The sequence below is a fragment of the Sinocyclocheilus anshuiensis genome, unplaced genomic scaffold (genome assembly GCF_001515605.1).
Source record: "Sinocyclocheilus anshuiensis isolate Anshui unplaced genomic scaffold, SAMN03320099.WGS_v1.1 scaffold9, whole genome shotgun sequence".
Taxonomy (NCBI): Eukaryota; Metazoa; Chordata; class Actinopteri; order Cypriniformes; family Cyprinidae; genus Sinocyclocheilus; species Sinocyclocheilus anshuiensis.
The window spans coordinates 1,302,394-1,321,940 of NW_015540887.1; the positions used below are offsets into that span (position 1 = coordinate 1,302,394).

Here is a 19,547-nt window from a genome sequence, read left to right on the forward strand (position 1 = left end):
TCAGAACATGCAACACAACTCCTTGTTCAAGCTCTTGTTCTATCCAGGCTGGACTATTGCAATGCTCTCTTGGCAGGTCTTCCAGCCATTTCTATCAAACCTTTACAATTAATCCAAAACGCGGCTGCAAGATTAATCTTTAATGAGCCAAAAAGAATGCACGTCACACCTCTGTTCATCAATTTGCACTGGCTACCAGTAGCTGCTCGCATACAATTCAAGGCATTAATGTTTGCCTACAAAACCACCACCGGCTCTGCACCTCTTTACCTAAATTCATTACTTCAGAGTCATGTGCCCCCTAGTCTCAGCCTCAGACGTCACGCCCACGGACCATTGGCTAAACGTCTGATGCATATGGGACACAAAAGTGGAAACACTTCAGGAGTGTCGAAGTCGTCATCGGATTGGTTGAATTATACAGGATTTCCGGGAGACGTGTGTGTCGCGTTCTTTAGCCGTCAGTCTGAAGGTCTGGCTACGTGAGACTATGTGCCCTCTAGAATCTTGCATTCTGCAAGCGAACAACGCATTATTGTGCCATCTCAAAGAGGCACAAAATCACTTTCACGCACTTTTTCATTAACTGTTCCCTCCTGGTGGAATGACCTGCCCAACTCAGAGCAGCGGAGTCCTTAGCCATCTTCAAGAAACGACTAAAAACACATCTGTTCCATCTTTATTTAAACCTCTAACTCACTTTAACACTTTCTATAATTCTACTTTATCCATTTATCTTTTTTTATAAAAAAAAACTAACACTAGCTTTCCATTTTTTCTATTCTACTTGTTTTTCTTTTGTGTGTGTGTGTGTGTGTGTGTGTGTGTGTGTGTGTGTATATGTATATGTATATGTGTGTGTATATTATTATATATAAAAACTTTGCTACGTGTACTGCGTTAGGTTAACCGAGACTTGTCATTTGTGCTAACATATTGTTGATCTTTTGTTAGTTTTGATTGCTTCTATTGTCCTCATTTGTAAGTCGCTTTGGATAAAAGCGTCTGCTAAATGTAAATTAATATTTTCCCCACTGTATAATATGCAGATTACAGTAGAAAAGCAGCAGAAAAGTTAAATAGCCAAAGTATAAATATTGAAGAGAACCTGAAATAAAAATTGGCATCTTGTGGCTTTTAATACCACCCTTCAGAAGTTTTGGGGATAGCAATAATTTTTTTTTAACGTACTTTATTCCTATGATAGCTGAATTTTTAGTAGCCAGAAAAATAGTGATAAAAAAGATCAGCATTTATTTGAAATATAAATATTTTGTAACATTAATAATTTCTTCAATATCACTTCTGTTCAATTTAATGAGTCCTTTACTGAATAAATGTATTAAAAGAACTAATCTCAAACTTTTTAACTATAGTGTGTGTGTGTGTATACTTGTATGTATACACTTCTAAGAAGAGCCAGAGCCCCGGCCCCCATCATGTGCACCTTCTACAGAGGCACCATCGAGAGCATTCTGACGAGCTGCATCACTTCTTAAAGGTGATAAATTAACAGATATACACGTTAAATATACAGTCTTTCTCTTCTAAGACAACATCCATCTCTTCCAACGCTTTCTGTTAGGACAGTTCTTATAAATGTTGATACAATATTAAAAATGCTTCTAATAAAAGAACATACCGGTAATACAGATTTTATGAACTCGTTTGGTGAAAAACTGAATTGAACACTGACTGAGGCAGCCTGGCCACATGGAACTATATGCTTAACTTCATATGAAGTGTGTAATATAATGCTCTCATGCTTCAGATTTCTTGCAGTTTACTTTTTTATCTTTTCTTTGCCTCTGGTATTTTTCAAGTGCAGGTTGTAGTGTTTTTTTTTTTTTTTTAATTAAACCGCAAAATGAGATCACTCAAGGTTCTTCATGCACAGCGAAAAGACCTCACTAATCAGCAATAAAATGCTTTGTTGACTATCCACTTATTTTGAATTAACAATTAATTGTTGCAACTACAAAAGAAAGAAGCACTGGAAACAAGGCAGGGTTGACCATCGCCCACATTGTCTACGTTATGTTCAATGTCGTGACTGATGGCTCGGCTCAGGTTAGGTGGTGACCTCTGGAGGGTTGGTCCTCTCTGTGGCCGGAGTGCTGCAGTCGTGGTTGTGGATGCTGGTGGAGATCTGAGCGGTGCAGGCAACAGTGTTACTGTGGACTCTACGGTTGAGCTGGATGACTGTGGTCTTGGAGGGCATGGAGGAATGACCGTTCTGCATCGAACTCTGACAGCAGAACATGATGCAGAAGCACCTGTAGAACTTTGGACAAAAAGCGAGAGAAGAGACACTTGAGACCTGAGAAACTTTTAACATTGTCTCAAAAATATGAAGGCTTTTCAAGCGGAGTGCTATAAGAAGATTTGGCAGGGTATCAAGGTGCAATCACATTAGTGAAATTTCACGGGCAAAAAAAGGTCTATTGTCAATAGTGTAGCAATGCATATAGCACAGCTAACATAGGTGTCACTTTCAAACCAAGCGTCTGTCTGTTGGTCAACGCGGTGAATTTGAGAGACCAACTTTCTTGCCCTTGTGTGGATTCCTATTTCCTATTGAAGTACAACATTATTACAGTGCACAATTCATCAGTACATGTTTTTATAAAGGGGGAAAATCTTTCATCAAAATATAATGACTTCTCTAAAAATTACAGGCTGACATCCATAGATTCCTTAACTGACAGCATAAAGGTTGTTCAGTTAAATCGAAATGTTCTTGTAGGTCTTGGCTAAGTTAAATTAATTGAATGGAAATTGCACAAGCCTAATTTTCTCATTTTCTTTTTTATCATGTCAGATTCTGCTTCCTAAATGGTCCTTTTGTCTGCTTGTTCTCTTATTTTCTCATTCACTGTCACAGTTTGAATTAATGTGAATTCGTTATTGACCAGTTCATCACTGTTGAATTAGACCACACTGCTCTCTCTGTTATTGCATGCAGCCCACATGGGCAATGCCATATTTTTCTTTCATTATATTATTTTGTATGGCCAGTCTATCTCACCACATTTAAAGGGCACATATTATGCAAAATCCACTTTTACATGGTGTTTGGACATGGGGCCCAGGGGGGTTGATTGACAGCCCTGCATTGCGATAGTTTCCACCCTCAGCGGTTGTACGCTGTCCTCCTTTTTCCCCGCGCTTGAGCAGCTGTAACGTCAACAATGTCTCCCAAGCAATCCCGGTGCTCTGTGTTTGGATGTAAGACTGAACATAAGTCTTCATTTTCTCCCAACATCTGAGCTTCTGAGGACGCTGTGGATTACTTTCATTTTTCAAGGTAATGCACCTCAAAATCTACCTAAATACGTGTATCACTCCAGACTCCTTTGTGAATGTCATGTCGTTATATTTTTAACTGATCAGCGCCGCGCTTGTTAGATTAGTTTGCGCCGTTCGTAGCGCGGTCACGCGGCTCGGTCAATTGATCCGCGCCGATGACAGGTAAGCGTTGCGCTAGCTCTGTAACATTGTGCTGTTTCGTTCCACTTTCAGTGCATTTGGCTTCCCATATGTACGGCTAAACACCGGTTCTCTCGCTCTGTTATGTTGCTTCTACCAGCTGTTTATTGCTGTAGATATGCAATGCAGAGAGACGTACTGTATACGCGATGCCCTCTTCTGGTGACGGGGCGGGACTATGCAGCTCATTTGCATTTAAAGCGATACACTCCAAAACAGCTCTTTTTTAGACACACCCCAAAAATGACATTTTCCAACTGTTATAATAAATGAGCTGTAGGGTATTTTGGGCTGAAACTTCACAGACACATTCTGGGGACACCCAAGACATTGGTCTTACTTTTTACCAATTTACTTTTTACATCTTGTAAAAAGGGGCATAATAGGTGCCTTTTAATTCAGACTGCACGTTCACAACTAAACTAAAACACAATCTCTATGCTGTGGTTTTTTGTCTTTTTTTTTTTTTATATATATATATTTGTTTTTCTGTATTTTTCTAGAAAAGAAGTTGTACCAGGTCAAAATTTGCATTGTTGAGGGGAAAAAAAAAAAGTTGTATCAGTCCCATTTTATTATTATATCTAGAAATAATGTAAAATACTAATACATAAAATGAAACTGTAAATAAATGTTTTTTTTTTCTTTTAGGTCTCATCACTCTACAACAAAACCTTGAAATTTGACAGTATTCAGAACTGAACAGGAATGAAAAATATAGGTAGCCTAAACCAAACAAATTTATAGTAGCATGCATCATAAACATTTATAATAAACACAATGCCTAAACTAATGCATTTAAAGTGAAACTGAAACCTCAGGTGATAAATATGCAATTTATATTCTGGAAAATAAGGTGTATATATTAGTATTATAATTTAATTATGTAAATAATTACGTAATTATATTTAGATGTCATTTTATTTAAATTATATACTTATATAATTTTCATATTTTAATACATTTATTTAAAAAATAAATGAAATCATTTTAAACTATTCTAGTCTAATTAAATTTATTTTGATTTTTTTTTTTTTTCTCGCTGAATAAGAAGCACTTTTTTTCTTCTCTCCTCAACCCTAATCTGATGTACTTTTCTGTCACTGTGTGTGTGTGTGCTGCTTTGTTAATGTCTAGTTTTGTGTCTTTCAGGCATCCTGCTGATGATGTCCTTATGTGAAGAGGTTCACGTGTACGAGTACATTCCTTCACTGCGACAGACGGACCTGTGCCACTACCACGAGCGTTACTACGATGCCGCCTGCACTCTGGGTGCGTACCATCCCCTGCTCTATGAGAAGATGCTCATCCAGCGCATGAACGTCGGCTCAGATGACGACCTCAAACGGAAAGGCAAGGTCACTCTCCCCGGATTCAAGAACGTCCACTGTGAGCCCTGAACAGAAAGATGCAATAACGGCAGAAGAGATCTGCAGACAGACGCAGGACTGCACCGAGACTGTTGAGAAAGGACCTTGTTAGATATGGGACAAAACCTTCTGCTGTAGTTCACTCAAAAATGCATTTCCTGAGCCTAAGCTTAAATAAAGATGATCAGAACAGCAATAGATATGTCGTCAGAAAAGCTTTTTAGATCGGTGGATGTTCATGGCCATTTAAAAAAAAAAACAGTGTTTGGTTTATTTTATTATTATTTTTAATGGAACTCTGTTTTTCACAGGGTTGACAGTATTAGCAGTCATAAACACTGAAAGCTACACTGTTGTGTGAATGTATTCATTCACACAAATACATTTTAGCACAAAGGCTAGATTTATTCTCGGACTAAAAATTTGCTTTATTAATCTGTCCATAGATTTGTTTTCCACATACTGACAGATTTTAAAGCTTCTCGCCATAATGCTGATTGTTTCTGTAAATTAGGTGTCGTTTTCTGCTGTAATATACATCGTGCCACATTCACAAGCCTCTTTGAGAATATTTTGCTCTTGCAGAACGTCTCGCTGAACCGTGGCAAATGAATCAATCATGTTTTCTTACTCCGTGTAAATGTTCCTTCAAAAGCGGAGTACTTTAATGTACCTGTTATTAAAATCAGCTTAAAGGAGTTTTTGAATGTGGCCATAGTTCATTTAATTCTCATTTTATACTTTGAAAAATCTGTCTAGACAGGTGGTTTACAGAAAATAGTTATTATTGCTTGTACTATGGACTCAATGCAGCACTGTAAATCTTATTTGGGACTTTAAGGCTGCTGGCAATATAACAAGTACGGTGGTGATATTATTTGTTAATTATAAACTGAGGTTTTTACTGTCTTGTAGACCCTAAAATCAAGAGGTTTTCTTGACTCCAGGTTGGGGTCGTCTTTAAAAGCGAATGAATTTTTCTCTTCTCTTAAATGTACAGTTAATGCGATTTCACTTTGTGGTTTGACTTTTCTACAGGAGGGAAAACGTGAAGGTTTATTTACTCATGTGCATTGTTTCAATGTGTGCCATTTTAATTAAGACCGAACACTTTCACAAGCTGATTTTTCTGGAGATCTGGTGAGGGGAGCTAGCGTTCGTTTTAATCACTGTTGTATATTGTAGAAGTAAAACTAGTAATTGATGATTTCACTCAGGAGCTCCCGATACTCTCTCACCAGGGTGAAATATTTCATTTTCCTTCTAGTCCTATGATAGGCTGAGATGTGTAAAGCTAATATTTGACCTTTACTTTGTCCTGTTTCCCCATGTTGGGGGATTGTAGATGTAGAGAAACTGAAGAGTAACTTTTTTTTCTTTAACGTGGAATACGAAATTAGGTTTGGATGTAAAACTCCCATGACCGGTTTAGAGTAGCTGAACCTGCAGTGTGTCGTCTTCTCCGTATGACTCAATGTTGGGCTGGCCGTGGTTGTCGGGCATGTGTGACCAATCACGGTCCATCGCACTTGCCTCCAGTCTGTGACAGTCGGATAATTTTTTTTTTTTTTTGTGGCTTTTTCGACACTTTTTTTTATTGACCGGGTAATGGAAAGGAAATGACTGGGGGAGAGCATATACACTAGCTACAGTTCAAACATTTGGGGTCATTACATTTGCTGTTATTTGTTCAAAAGCACAGTAAAAACATTAATATTGTAAAATATTATTACAATTTAAAATACCTGTTTTCTATTTGAATATATTTTAAAATGTAGTTTATTCCTGTGGTGCAAAGCTGGATTTTCAGCATCATTACTCCAGCCTTCAGTGTCACATGATCCTTCAGAAATCATTCTAATATGCTGATTTGGTGCTCAAACAAACGTTTCTTATCAATATTGAAAACAGCATTTATGTGAAATGGAAATGACATTACATTGTGACATTATTCATGTTTTTACCATCACTTTTGATCAATTTAATGTGTCATTGCGGGAAATAAAAAAAAAACCAGACCCCAGAATTTTTAACCGCAATGGACACTAACCATCAGGCCACGGCTTTGCCGGACAATTGTTTATCAATGTGGCCAATCGGTCATGTGGCCTATGGAAGGACTAAAACTCTGCCTTCTACTTTCTCTCTAGTTTTTTTACACGCTGTATGGTCAGAGGCAGAATTGTGTGTCCTTCCTCTGTGAATGTGTTTTCTTAAGCCTTTAACAGGAGGTGTTTCAGTGGCATAATCTCCATCCCTGTTTCTCACTGAAAAGAGACTAGGTGACTGGAGTTATAGCCGTTTTAAGAGTATTATTTGAAGTGTTTATTGTAAATAGTTTTGGTTTTGTTTTTTTAATGTCATGGGGTGATATGACTACTTTCGGGGGGTGGGTGGGGGATGTACATTACGGTGCACAGAGCATGTGACAGAATGCAGGGCTTGTTAGTGTTCATGGTAAATACATTTACAGTTCTAGAAATGGTAGGATTTAGCCTGTAATGGGAAATGTGAGCTGGGTCTCTAGATTTAGGTTTTGAGCATAAAGTCTTTGTTAAAGAAAAGAGGAAATGCAGGTGATTTCACTGGCAAACTTCAATCCTGTGTCATAGATGTGCACAGTACAATTCAGAGGACTGCCAAATGTGCTGTTTTCTTGTGTGTGTGTGTGTGTGTGTGTGTGTGTGTGTGTGTGTGTGAGAGAGAGAGAGAATGTTTGAATGGTACTACATTTGTGGTGCTGTGTATCTGTGCCAACTTTCCTTTCTGCATTTTTTAAATTTACTTTCCTATCTATTATTTTTATTTTCTCCTATATCTTTCCTTTTCATAAATTTCCTTTAAATTTCCATATTTTTTCTATAATTCTGCACCACAGCTTTTTTTTTTTTTTTTTTGCCTGTTAAAGTTATCTGTGAAAAAGTCTTGATCTTTACTGTAGACTGTAAATATCTGCAATTGTCTATTACAGGCCAGTTCACTTTCAAAAGCCATGGGATGTTTTATAATGTTTATTTATCTATATGTTAATACACATTTGTCATTTAGTGGTTTAAAAATTAATTCAATGTTTGTGTATTCTTTTGACCATTTGTTTCGATAATAAAGCCTTGACCTTTACTTGACCCAGTAACATATTTTGTGCTACCCGTCAAGTTTCTTGTCTCTTTTGGTTGTTTTTTGTAAAAATGTCTATATATGAATTCAAATTATCGATTTGATATACACACACACACACAGTCATGTGAAAAAGAAACGACACCTTATTGAATTTCATGCTTTTCCATATCAGGACATAAATAAAAAAAACTGGTCCTTGGAAGGTTGTAAAATTTGGAGAATAAAACCTCAGATGAGCAACAACACATGACATATCACCCGGTGTCATTATTTATTTAGCAAAATAAAGCCAATATGGAAAAGCCATGTGTGACAAACTAAGGACACCCTATGATCCAGTTGCTTGTAGATCCACTTTTAACAGTAATAACTCGAATCATTTTCTGTATGACTTTATCAGTCTCTCACATCATTCTGGAGGAATTTTGGTTCACTCCTCTTTACAACGCTGCTCTGGTTTATTGAGGTCTGTGGGCGTTTGTTTCTGCACAGCTCTCACCATAGCATTTCAGTCAGGATGAGGTCTGGACTTTGACTGGACTGTTGCAACACCTTGATTCCGTTCTGTTGTAGATTTGCTGGTGTGCTTGGGATCACTGTCCTGTTGCATGACCCAATTTTGGCCAAGTTTTAGCTGTCAAGACGGATGGCCTCACACTTTACTCTAGAATACTTTGGTATACAGAGGAGTTCATGGGCAACTCAATGACTGTGAGGTTCCCAGGCCCTGTGGTTACAAGCTAAGCCCAAAATCATCAGCCTTCCACCAGCATGCTTGATTTTTGGTATGAGGTGTTTGTGCTGATATGCTCTTTAGGTTTTCACCAAACATGGTGCTGTGCATTATGGCCAAACATCTCCACTTGGTCTCGTCTGTTCAAAGGACATTGTTCTAGAAGTCTTATGGTTTGTTCAGATGCAACTTTGCAAACCTAAGCTATCCTGCCATGTTCTTTTTAGATAGAAGAGGCTTTCTTCTGGCAACCCTTCCAAACATGCCATACTTGTCTTTTTCTAATGGTACTGTCAGCTTTCTTCTGGCAAGCCTTCCAAACATGCCATACTTGTCTGGTCTTTTTCTAATTATACTATCACAAACTTTATAATTTAACATGTTAACTGAGGCCTGTAGAGTCTGCGGTGAAGTTCATGGGTTGTCTGCAATTTCTCAAAAGTATTGGATGCTATGATCTTGGGGTGAATTTCCTGGGACGTCCACTCCTGGGAGGATTGGTGTCTTCCACTTGTGAATAATCTTCCTCACTGTGAATGATGGACTTTAAATTGTTTGGAAATGGCCATATTACGCTTCCCAGATTGATGGCAGTAACAATTGCTTCTCTAAGATAATTGCTGATGTCTTTCCTCTTTGGCATTGTGTTAACACATACCAGAAGCCTCCAGACCAGCAAACTGCCAAAATGTCTGCTTTTATAGAGGTGATCACACTTGCTGATGATCAGTTATTAAAAGGTATTTGATTAGCAGTGCCTGACCATTACTTACACTCTTAATTCCTATGTTAACAGTAAGGGGGTTACACAATGTTTAGTCACCTATGGATTTTCCATTTTGGCCTAGTTTTTGTTAAATAAATAATGACACTGTGTGATATGTCATGTGTTGTTGATCATCTGAGGTTTTATTTTCCGAATTTTAAGACATGCCAAGGACCAGATGATCTTTTTTTTTATTATTATGTCCTGATAAGGAAATCCATTGAAATTTAATAGGGTGTCCTTTCTTTTTCACATGACTGTATATAAAAATACATTCAGGAGGCCTTAGCAAACTTCCAATTGGGCTGCAGGGTATTTAAATGAATGTTATTATTACACTTTATTTTAAGGTGATGTTGTTACAGTGCAATTACATAAATATAAGTAATATAAATGAACTTACTGGAAATATGCGAAATATAAATGAACTTGTTTCTTGTAATTATGCATAATGTACTGTTATTGTTATTAAATTCACATAACTTTCAAATTAATTTAAATTAAGATGCTATAAAAACAATAAGATGTGAACTGAAATTATATATTTTTCCCCCATCCATAACTCTTGTTTTTATTTACGAACATACAGTTCTTGAAACTTTCGAAAGTGTATCATGGTTAATTAATTTAATATCAATGCTCACGGTTTCTTTTAATTAAAAAGAAGTTTGAAAACAAGCATCTGTGTCATAATTGCAGCATATACATTATACATGCATATGAGCCTTTGTTACCATATATATGAAAAAAAAAGAAGATGTGATTTATAGTGCCGTTACCTGTTTGTTCATCAGGATGTATATGAGCGGGTTGATGACCGTGCTGCTCTTGGCGAGGAGAGAGGGGACCACACTGGCCACAGGTGAGATGATTCCTGGCCGGCCAAATGTAGCCATCATGGCCACGACACCGTACGGCATCCAGCACAGAAGGTAACACACCACCGTGGTGATAACCATGAACAAAAGGTGGTATTCCCGTTTCCGCGCTGCCGTCTTGCGTATCTTCCCTACCTGAGAAAGAATGACAGGCACACTTATACATGTGTCGCGAAAAATGTGTCTATTGTAAAAATGGTGTTTCTCAGTGTTAACATTTACTTATTGTCATCTTTGTCAATTCATTCCACAGGGCTGTTGAATTCTACATTTTTGTAGGCCAAAGCCTGGAAACAAGTTAGCATGTTAGTACTTCTGGTTCTGTTGTCCTGGAGTCAATGGGTTTTAGCTTAAATGTCTAAAATAAGGTCTAAGGGTAATACAAACTCTGGATATTTTCATGTTTTATTCTATGACAAAATATATCTGTATACCTCCTTGTGATGTATGAAGTAGTTCCTTATAGTTCCAGGTCACTTCACTAAAATATTTCCCTTATTTCAAATGTCCTGTGATAAAAATGAACCAAATACACTCACCAAACAAACGAGTATGACAACAGGATAAAAATAATACACAATTTCCATGTTTTCCCACTAAATTACCTTTTATTTTCTATGAAAAGCATACTTCTCGTTCTCCCTCTCTCTCTCTCTCTGCATGCACACACATACAGCACAGACACACACACTCGCACATAGACAGAAACATACACACACAGATAAACTTGTTTAGAAAGTCTAAAATGGCATTTTGGAATTAGCAACAGAAGCTTGGGATGAGTCTGTGTGAGAAATTAGTTCTACACACTTGTTGAATTATCCTAATTCATCCAGAAATGGGTTTTGAATGTCATTTTAGAATCAGAATCAGAATTAGCTTTATTGCCAGGTATGTTTACACATACGAGGAATTTGTTTTCGTGACATTTTATAGTGAATTTAAACAGAGGTTAATGTGTTTTATTGGAAAATACATGTTTTACCATTGAATTTACTTGTTTTTGCATCTGCACAGCATGAGAAAGGTAGATAACATTATTTTATTTGGTTGGCCAGACAGTAGCATCATTGCATTTTCATCCTTTTCTAATGTGGTATGATGCATGGCCAACTTATGTTAACCAAAAAACAATAACCTTGCATTTATAAAGAAGTACTGATAGTCCTTTTTGAACTAATTAGCAACAGAAGCTTGGGATGAGTCTGTGTGAGAAATTAGTAATACACACTTGTTGAATTATCCTAATTCATCCAGAAATGGGTTTTGAATGTCATTTTAGAATCAGAATCAGAATCAGAATTAGCTTTATTGCCAGGTATGTTTACACATACGAGGAATTTGTTTTCGTGACATTTTATAGTGAATTTAAACAGAGGTTAATGTGTTTTATTGGAAAATACATGTTTTACCATTGAATTTACTTGTTTTTGCATCTGCACAGCATGAGAAAGGTAGATAACATTATTTTATTTGGTTGGCCAGACAGTAGCATCATTGCATTTTCATCCTTTTCTAATGTGGTATGATGCATGGCCAACTTATGTTAACCAAAAAACAATAACCTTGCATTTATAAAGAAGTACTGATAGTCCTTTTTGAACTGTGGGTGGAGGTGGAAGTAAGTGTTTATTTGTCTTTGACTCTGTCCCTTCATGAAATGAGGTCTGGTCCTTATCAATGCTCATAAAGCACTCTGAAATCTGAAAAAAATGTTCTGCAAGCCCCAACCTTCATTTCTATGAGTTTTAATTTACATGTTATAATAAGCTGTTGATTAATGCCTTTCAGAAAGGGCAAACGACTGTAAACATGATTATCAAAGACGTTATGCAACTATAGTTGAAAAATAATTTCAATGTTGCTAATATCACTTCTTTGTTTTGTTTTTTCCAGTTCATGCAATGTCCTTACATTCAAACACCCCCCACACAGCAACACAATGCCTAAGAACAAAAACTTTTGTTAAAGGTTTTCACCGTTTAGGCTGTTTCATGTAAATTAGAGCATTCTTGGAAATTATCTATAAAATAATGAAATATTACTTGACAATTAATGATCTACAATACACTGCAACCTTTAAGCCATTAATGAAAAAATGCTTTTCAGAACCGGTTTAGCTACAGGCTAACCCTTCGTTCTATAACATTCCTCTCTTGTTCACACACACCTACAGAAATGCCACGATTGACAACTGTAGTCATACGGCAGCCATATTGCACCAGAATGTCCACCACACACTAGCTTATTGGTGGAGAGGAGACAGAGTGATAAAGCCAATCAGAATATGGGGATGATTAGGAGGCTATGATGATGGACAGAGGCCAATGGGCGAATTTGGCTAGATGCCGGGGTTACACCCCTACTCTTTTTCGAAGGACATCCTGGGATTTTTAATGACCACAGAGAGTCAGGACCTCGGTTTAATATCTCATTTGAAAGACGGTGCTTTTTGTCAGTATAGTATCCCCATCACTATACTGGGGCGCTAGGGCCCACACAGACTGCAGGGTGAGCACCCACTGCTGGCCTCCCTAGCACCTCTTCCAGCAGCACCTGGTTTTCCTTGGAGGTCTCCCATCCAGGTACTATCCAGGCTCAATCCTGCTTAGCTTCAGTAGGCGACCAGTCTAGGGCTACAGGGTGATATGGCTGCTGACTACTTGTTTTGTGTAATTGTGAAGCTGGGACAAAAACAGTCTATTTGTTCTGTGATTGTCTCCTGAAACCAAGAGACATTAAACTCTTCACCAGCTATCGATGTTTACTGCATATTGACACAGAGTGAAGAAAAGACATAAGGAGCAGTGTAGTGAACAGCGGTCAAGATGGCAAGACTCCTCTCCACACAACACGTGGAAAGTTATGTTCTGATGAGATCGGATGTGTTGACAACAAAAGATGCCTTTTCTTTTAACATAACACTACCTCTTGTGAAGAGGGGGTTAACATTAACATACAGTAACCCCCAGGCAGGAACTGCCTTAAGGCTGATTTATACTTCTGCGTCGGAACTATGCCGTAGGCTATGCGTCAGTTTTCATTTATACTTCTGCGTCTTTGTCCGCGTCAATGTGCAGTACACATGCAAACCGCTAGTCTGCAGTGTCCACGGGCATGTTGCTGGTGTAACCCGCAGTACCACGGCAAAAGCCGAAGAATAAGTGGCTCATCGGAGAAGCATTATAGCCGTGACGGCAGCAAATAAATATCAAATCCGTAGGTTCGACGCAGTAGTATACATTTTTATACTACTTTAGACTCCCTCAAACTTATCATTTGTGGAAGGATAAGGATGTCAGCATTTCATGGATCAAAGACTGATCCAATCACCATGGGGTCTTTCACTGATCGCAGTTCTTCATTCTTGAGACCTAAGTGTGAACAATCACTCGCTACCTCAGACTGACCAAACCGGTTTTACCTTGTGGACAGGGGGTTAACATTATCATACTGTAAACCCCACCCAGGAACTGCTTTGTTCTCCCTTACTCTTATCAAAGTGTGAATGATCATAAATTCCCTTCACAGTTTGCCATGTGGCCAAAGCCACAAAGGAAAGACACATCTTCACATGCATTCACACAAAATGGACAAAAAATTGACTAAACCTTCCTCATATCAATTTACAGAACTGTATATACTTAATGAATGCTGTGTGATACAACACTGTATGCAACATTACCTATAAAGGTATATACCATATATATATGAATGCATGGGTCAATGTTCAGCATTACCCATTGGTGTTTGGTCTTCATATTTTCAGCACAATGTGTAGGTTAATCTAGAATTGGTTTGGAAAGTGAATAATGCATAGGAAAAACTTTAAAGACATTGTTTTTAATGTAGACTTGTAAGCTATGCAAATAGACCTCATGCAAGAGAGAGGCCATACCATGGCCACCTCTGACAGCATCAGCCAATCAGAATGCTGGATCTGAAAGGTGCCAACTTGCAAACCCTGCCTTCTCAGGGAAGGAATAAAAGGTTCTCTCCAAGACAAAGAAGTGTGCTAAGTGGTGTGGTCGACCTGTTGCTAAGACCGTGTGCTAAGATGTTGTTGCTAAGTTAGCTTCTAAGTAGTGTGGTCTACTGCTAAGCCAAGAGCTAAACTGCTAAGCTGCTCTGCCGGAGAAACAAGGAAGTTCTGCAAGAAGTGAGTTTGGAAACTACCAGCTTAGTGCCCCCCAATCTTCTGCAACGACTTCAGAATCTTCTCTTTAGCAATCCTCCGTTTGCGAGTCCCAAGCTTCCAGGATCTTCTCCAAGGACTTCTGAATCGTCTCTTTAGCGATCCTCCATTTGCGAGTTCCAAACAGCCAGGATCTTCTGCAATGACTTCAGAAAATCAACGTCAATGATCCGCCCTCCTGCGTGTTCCAGGTAGTCCGTATCTTCTGTACACACTTCAGAACCTTCACCTTCAAGGCTCCATGGAAGACGTCGCCGCTCAAACTCAGCACATGACCAGGCAGAACGTAAATATATCACTCTTTCCAAACCTCTTTCCAGAGAGCGATGGCATTAGTGTATGATTATCTAATTTGCATTAGATTCTATAAAACTGATGTCAGTTAATAACAAATAATCATTCGATTTGAAAGGTTGAAACTAGAATAAGGTTTACCTTACTACTTCTAGGAAACTTCAGTTTATCTTTCCACACGATAACGTCCATAGTAACATCCAACTCAATCACTTACATTTATCAATCTTTTGCACTTTATCCATTCATTGTATTTAGTAGATGTTAGTTACTCTTGTCTATCCCTTTGTTAATAAAACCCTTTTTTACACTTGTCTTCCTTGTGTTGATAATACAGGCTCTACAAGTTAACGATATCTCACAAATCCTTCAGATTGGTCAGACTACAACTTCCTGTAATTAAATTGTAATTCTTATTTATTCAACAATCTTCCATGATTGTTCATTATTGTCAAGGTGCAATTCCTTGGCTGGTGCCCCATAAAATAGTATGACCAAAACGAAATATTAATATTTAAGCCCAAAGCCATTACACTGGTGGTGCTACTTAAATCTAAAATCACTGCATTTAGTGGTGCCCCGTGTTAGGCTATCTAACATCTGGGCCCGTATTCTTAAAGATTCTAAGAATCCTCTCAGAGAGCTCCTAATTTAGCTAAAAATTTCTAACTAGGAGTCTTAGCTCAAAAGTGATTCGGGACCAATCTGAGAGCAACTTTGAGCAAGGAAAAGACAAAAACTTTTATCTTAGTGAGGAGGCGGGGCTGACCCCATTGCTAACTATGACAGTCTTAGTAGCTCTAAGAGTAGCTTTAAAGAGTATTATAAGCCCTCACATTGAAATTACAAGTGTAATTTTTCCTATTTTACCATTCTCTCGCTCTCTCTCTCACACACACATTATATGTGTATATATATTCTTTGTTTTTTATTTACCATGCTGTCATACTTAACGTATTTTATAGGAAATGAATAGCGATCCAATAAGGTTCTGAAAGTGCTGTAATTGTTTGTGTGATCACTTTGCTTATAGAAGGTTGTGACAGACCCAAATCATCATCACTGCTGCATAGTTGCATTTTTCCAGTTGCCAAATATGTTAATGTAGTTAATGTAGTGATTACTTCCATTTCTGGTGCAATGGCATTTCTGCGTGGTGTCAGAGATGTTAGCATGTCTTTAATAAGATCGGTCACAAACATAATCCCTGCACGATCTAATAGCGTCTTATTAACTCACTGCCATGCATTGTGCAACACATTTCTTCTCCCTCTTCATGTTTCGTCTATTTTCTCCACTGCTAAAGAAACTCTTAAGCCTCTTAAAAGTCCTTGTCCGTAATCCTAACAATTTTGGACCGTAAGACCTCTTTTAAGGCTTAAGATGTTTTCTGAATTACTTTTTTCTTTACTAGGATCTTTTCTTTAATTTTAAGAGGAAACACCCACATTTCTAAGAATTTCCTTAGAATTTTGTTACTAGGAGCAACTCTTAGTACTAAGATTTTTCATGAATACGGGCCCTGATATCACTACAGCAGAATGAACTAAATGAGGCTGAATGGATCTGTCTGTAACACAGACTCATAACTGTAGGGAAGTAAAGAGACAGCACTGGAATGAGCCAAGTATTTGAGCTTTATACACTATAGTTAAAAAGTTTAAGGTCAGTAAGATTTTTTTCTTTTTAAAGAAATTAATGATTTTATTCAGCAAAATAGATCAAAAACAACAGTAAAGACATTTACAATGTTACAAAAGATTTCTGCTTCAAACAAATGCTGTTTCTTTTTCATCAAAGAGTCCTGAAAAAGTAAATGTATCACAGTTTCATAGAATATCAAAGGGATAAATGAAAATTCTGTAATTTACTCACCCTTAATAAACATTTCTAAAACTGGCATATTAGACTAATTTCTGAAGGATCATGTGACACTGAAGACTGAAGTAATGCTGAAAATTCAGTTTTGTCATCAGAGGAATAGATTTTTTTTAATGTATTAAATAGAAAAGTCATTTTAAACTTCAATAACAATTCACAGTTTTACTGTTTTTACTTTGTTTTTGTTCAAATAAATGAAGCATAAGAGGTGAGCATAAGAGACTTCTTTCAAATACATTCAAAATTTCACTAACCATAAACTTTTGAATGGTAGTACACACAGTGCTTAACAAATTTATTAGACCACCACCCAATGTAAGGTTTATGCCACAGCTGCCCTTAACTAACAGTATTGATGATTACCAAATAAAAAAAAAAATATTGTTTTTTAATGTTTCTGTAATGGTTAATCCACACCAGTATGTGTAAGCTCTTTAGTCACAGTAGTCTAATGCTAAAATATAATGATTGTGGGGATTTAATGGATTCATAGATACATCGCACAAAAGTTTCATCAAAATCAAGTCTTTGGGAATAGCTAGAAACTACTAGAAGTCAATAACAACATGCAGGGTCTGAAGAAAAGTACACAAAAACAATGTCAGCAAGAATGCAAGCTGTTATCAAGGCCAAAGGAGGCCATACAAAAGAAAAATAAAAGATATAAGTTTTTTGGTTATTATATGTGAATAAAGACTATTTAGTTGTTTCAGTTTGTTATTTGCCTAATAAATGACAATAAAGTTTTTAGATTTTGACAGATTCCTGAAATATTTTTTCTCTCTCTTTATGATGACAGATGGGCTAAGAAATTTAAGCATTGTACTATAATTTATTTATATTTTTCTAAAAATATTTAACAATATATTTTAATATCTACATATATGCCAAAAAAAACTCCTTGTCATGGTGCTAGCTTAACACATAAAAATTCATACATAAGAATGCATACATTTTAATTTGGATCAAGCTCAACATTTGTTAACATTTTATATTACAGCTGAGCTATGAGTTGAATTCTTAACAAATTACTAGGCTCTATGTAAACGCAACTCGTGAAATTGGCAAGGCACTCTAATTACAGTGACTATAACTGTCATTTACAGAAAGTCGTCCTCTCTGATCTCCTAGACCAGGGGTGGCGAACTCCGGTCCTGGAGAGCCGCAGTCCTGCAGAGTTCAGCTCTAACCCTAATAAAAACTCACCTGCCTGAAGCTTCCTAGTAACCCTTCAGGCCTTGATTAGCTTGTTCAGGTGTGTTTGATTAGGGTTGAAGCAAAACTCTGCAGGGCTGCGGCTCTCCAGGACCGACGTTCGCCACCCCTGTCCTAGACCCTTTTATCAGTTACAAGCACTCTGCGGAAATCTAATTTCTCTGCATGTGACTGATGGTGAGTAGATGGAATTATGAATGTCTGAATTTCTCATAGCACCCAATTTATTACATGCACACTTCACATTATATATGAAGCATCATATATAAGCTTTATATTTTCACCCAGCAAGTCACAGATGTGAGAAAATGTCTTGATTAATATTACATAAGAAATTCGACATGATAAACTGCATATATGGGGATCTGTCACACTGGCTTGGACGGATAAAATTGTCAAGCCAGAGTGCAAATTTGTATGTTATCCTCCTCACAGCAGCCAACTGAATTCAATTACACTCCAGTGACTGGGACGCCCAAATAATTCAGCATCCAAATCCAATCACACTGCCATATACACAAATGAGATCCTGATGAACTCTTAACAGGTTGCTTGAGGAACCAGCCAATTGTACACAACACGCTGTAAATGGATAAGGATATTTTTCTACATTTAAAATAAAGAAAACTGTCTTGAGGACCGAATAGCACTTTTTTTTTGTCCGGTCACCATGACAACATATAGCTTCTTTGTTCCTTCAGTCATATTAGATGCTAGCCCTTCAAAGCCATTTTCATTTCTCTTTTATAGCTTTCAACAGGGAGAATATATCCAGATACAGCACATTTCAAAAGCTAGAGTCTGACAAGGTATGAATTTTACTTCTCAGTTGGAACTAATCACTAGATTTACTAAACTATTATTAAACTGTTAGTTTACTGGATGTTTTTCATGATGCTTTCTTGTCCATTTGGCTGTTTTTGGCCATATTTTAAAGGCAGATATTTGCTCCCAAGTGAATTTTATAGAACCCAGACTCAATTGTGGTTTTAAACTACTCTTTATGGTCAGAACATGACAAACGCTTCACGTTTTTGAATTATGCACACTTTTCCAGTCATTTTACTTAACAAAATAAATATCTTAATAGAAAAATTAATTTCTTAGTTTCTGCATGTTCTAATGAGTTCATGTTCAGGTTTGTGTTGCCTGACTTTGATGACACGTATCTTCAGCACAGTTTGCATGCAGTGCAGGTTGCAATATTAAAGGGGTCATATGATGCTTTTTTTAAAGAGAAAGGAAAACTTGAAATCGCATCATATGACCCCTTTAATAATATAAATTTTTGTCTCTTATGCACATTTGACAGTAGCTAGTAGTACCTTGAGTAAGGGTGCAGATGTAAATTTATGTTTAGTATCAAAAACAGTAACATCTATAAAATTGCAAAAAACTCATTTTTATATGTTTAGTTATTCTGACTGTTTGAGTTTTATGAAAAAAATTAACCAGTCTTCCACAGCAGCATACATTTAGGTCATGATAACCACAGTTAAAACCACACACACAGCACCTCAATACCATGGTAAAAATGTAGGTATATGGTTTCTAGGTATTTGTATGAAAAACAGTAGTCTAAATACATTTAGTATAAATGCACAAA

The 19,547-nt window shown here is 37.1% G+C and overlaps 2 protein-coding genes and 1 long non-coding RNA gene across 7 annotated transcripts in view; 1 reads left to right on the forward strand and 2 right to left on the reverse strand.

Moving 5' to 3' along the window:
- Positions 1-582, reverse strand: part of LOC107688725 (uncharacterized) — a 19,961-nt gene extending 19,379 nt beyond the window's left edge. The window contains exon 1 of the long non-coding RNA XR_001634263.1: positions 490-582. This is a non-coding gene — a long non-coding RNA (uncharacterized LOC107688725). The remainder of the gene's footprint in view (positions 1-489) is intronic.
- Positions 1-10,349, forward strand: part of LOC107688722 (beta-galactoside alpha-2,6-sialyltransferase 2-like) — an 83,365-nt gene extending 73,016 nt beyond the window's left edge. For 3 of the 5 annotated variants that reach the window (XM_016486459.1, XM_016486462.1, XM_016486460.1), the window contains one exon: positions 4,642-5,115. In XM_016486459.1, the coding sequence (XP_016341945.1) occupies positions 4,642-4,889 (248 nt within the window). In that variant the 3' untranslated portion in view covers positions 4,890-5,115. Of the gene's footprint in view, positions 1-4,140; positions 4,211-4,641; positions 5,116-10,272 lie in introns of those variants that run through there. The other 2 variants (XM_016486463.1, XM_016486464.1) reach the window with 2 other exon arrangements.
- The window catches only part of LOC107688724 (vertebrate ancient opsin-like), a 35,474-nt gene continuing 17,791 nt past the window's right edge, over positions 1,865-19,547 (reverse strand). The window contains exons 3-4 of the mRNA XM_016486465.1: positions 10,258-10,491; positions 1,865-2,284 (exon numbers count right to left, since the gene is read on the reverse strand). Of these exons, the coding sequence (XP_016341951.1) occupies positions 2,072-2,284; positions 10,258-10,491 (447 nt within the window). The 3' untranslated portion in view covers positions 1,865-2,071. The remainder of the gene's footprint in view (positions 2,285-10,257; positions 10,492-19,547) is intronic.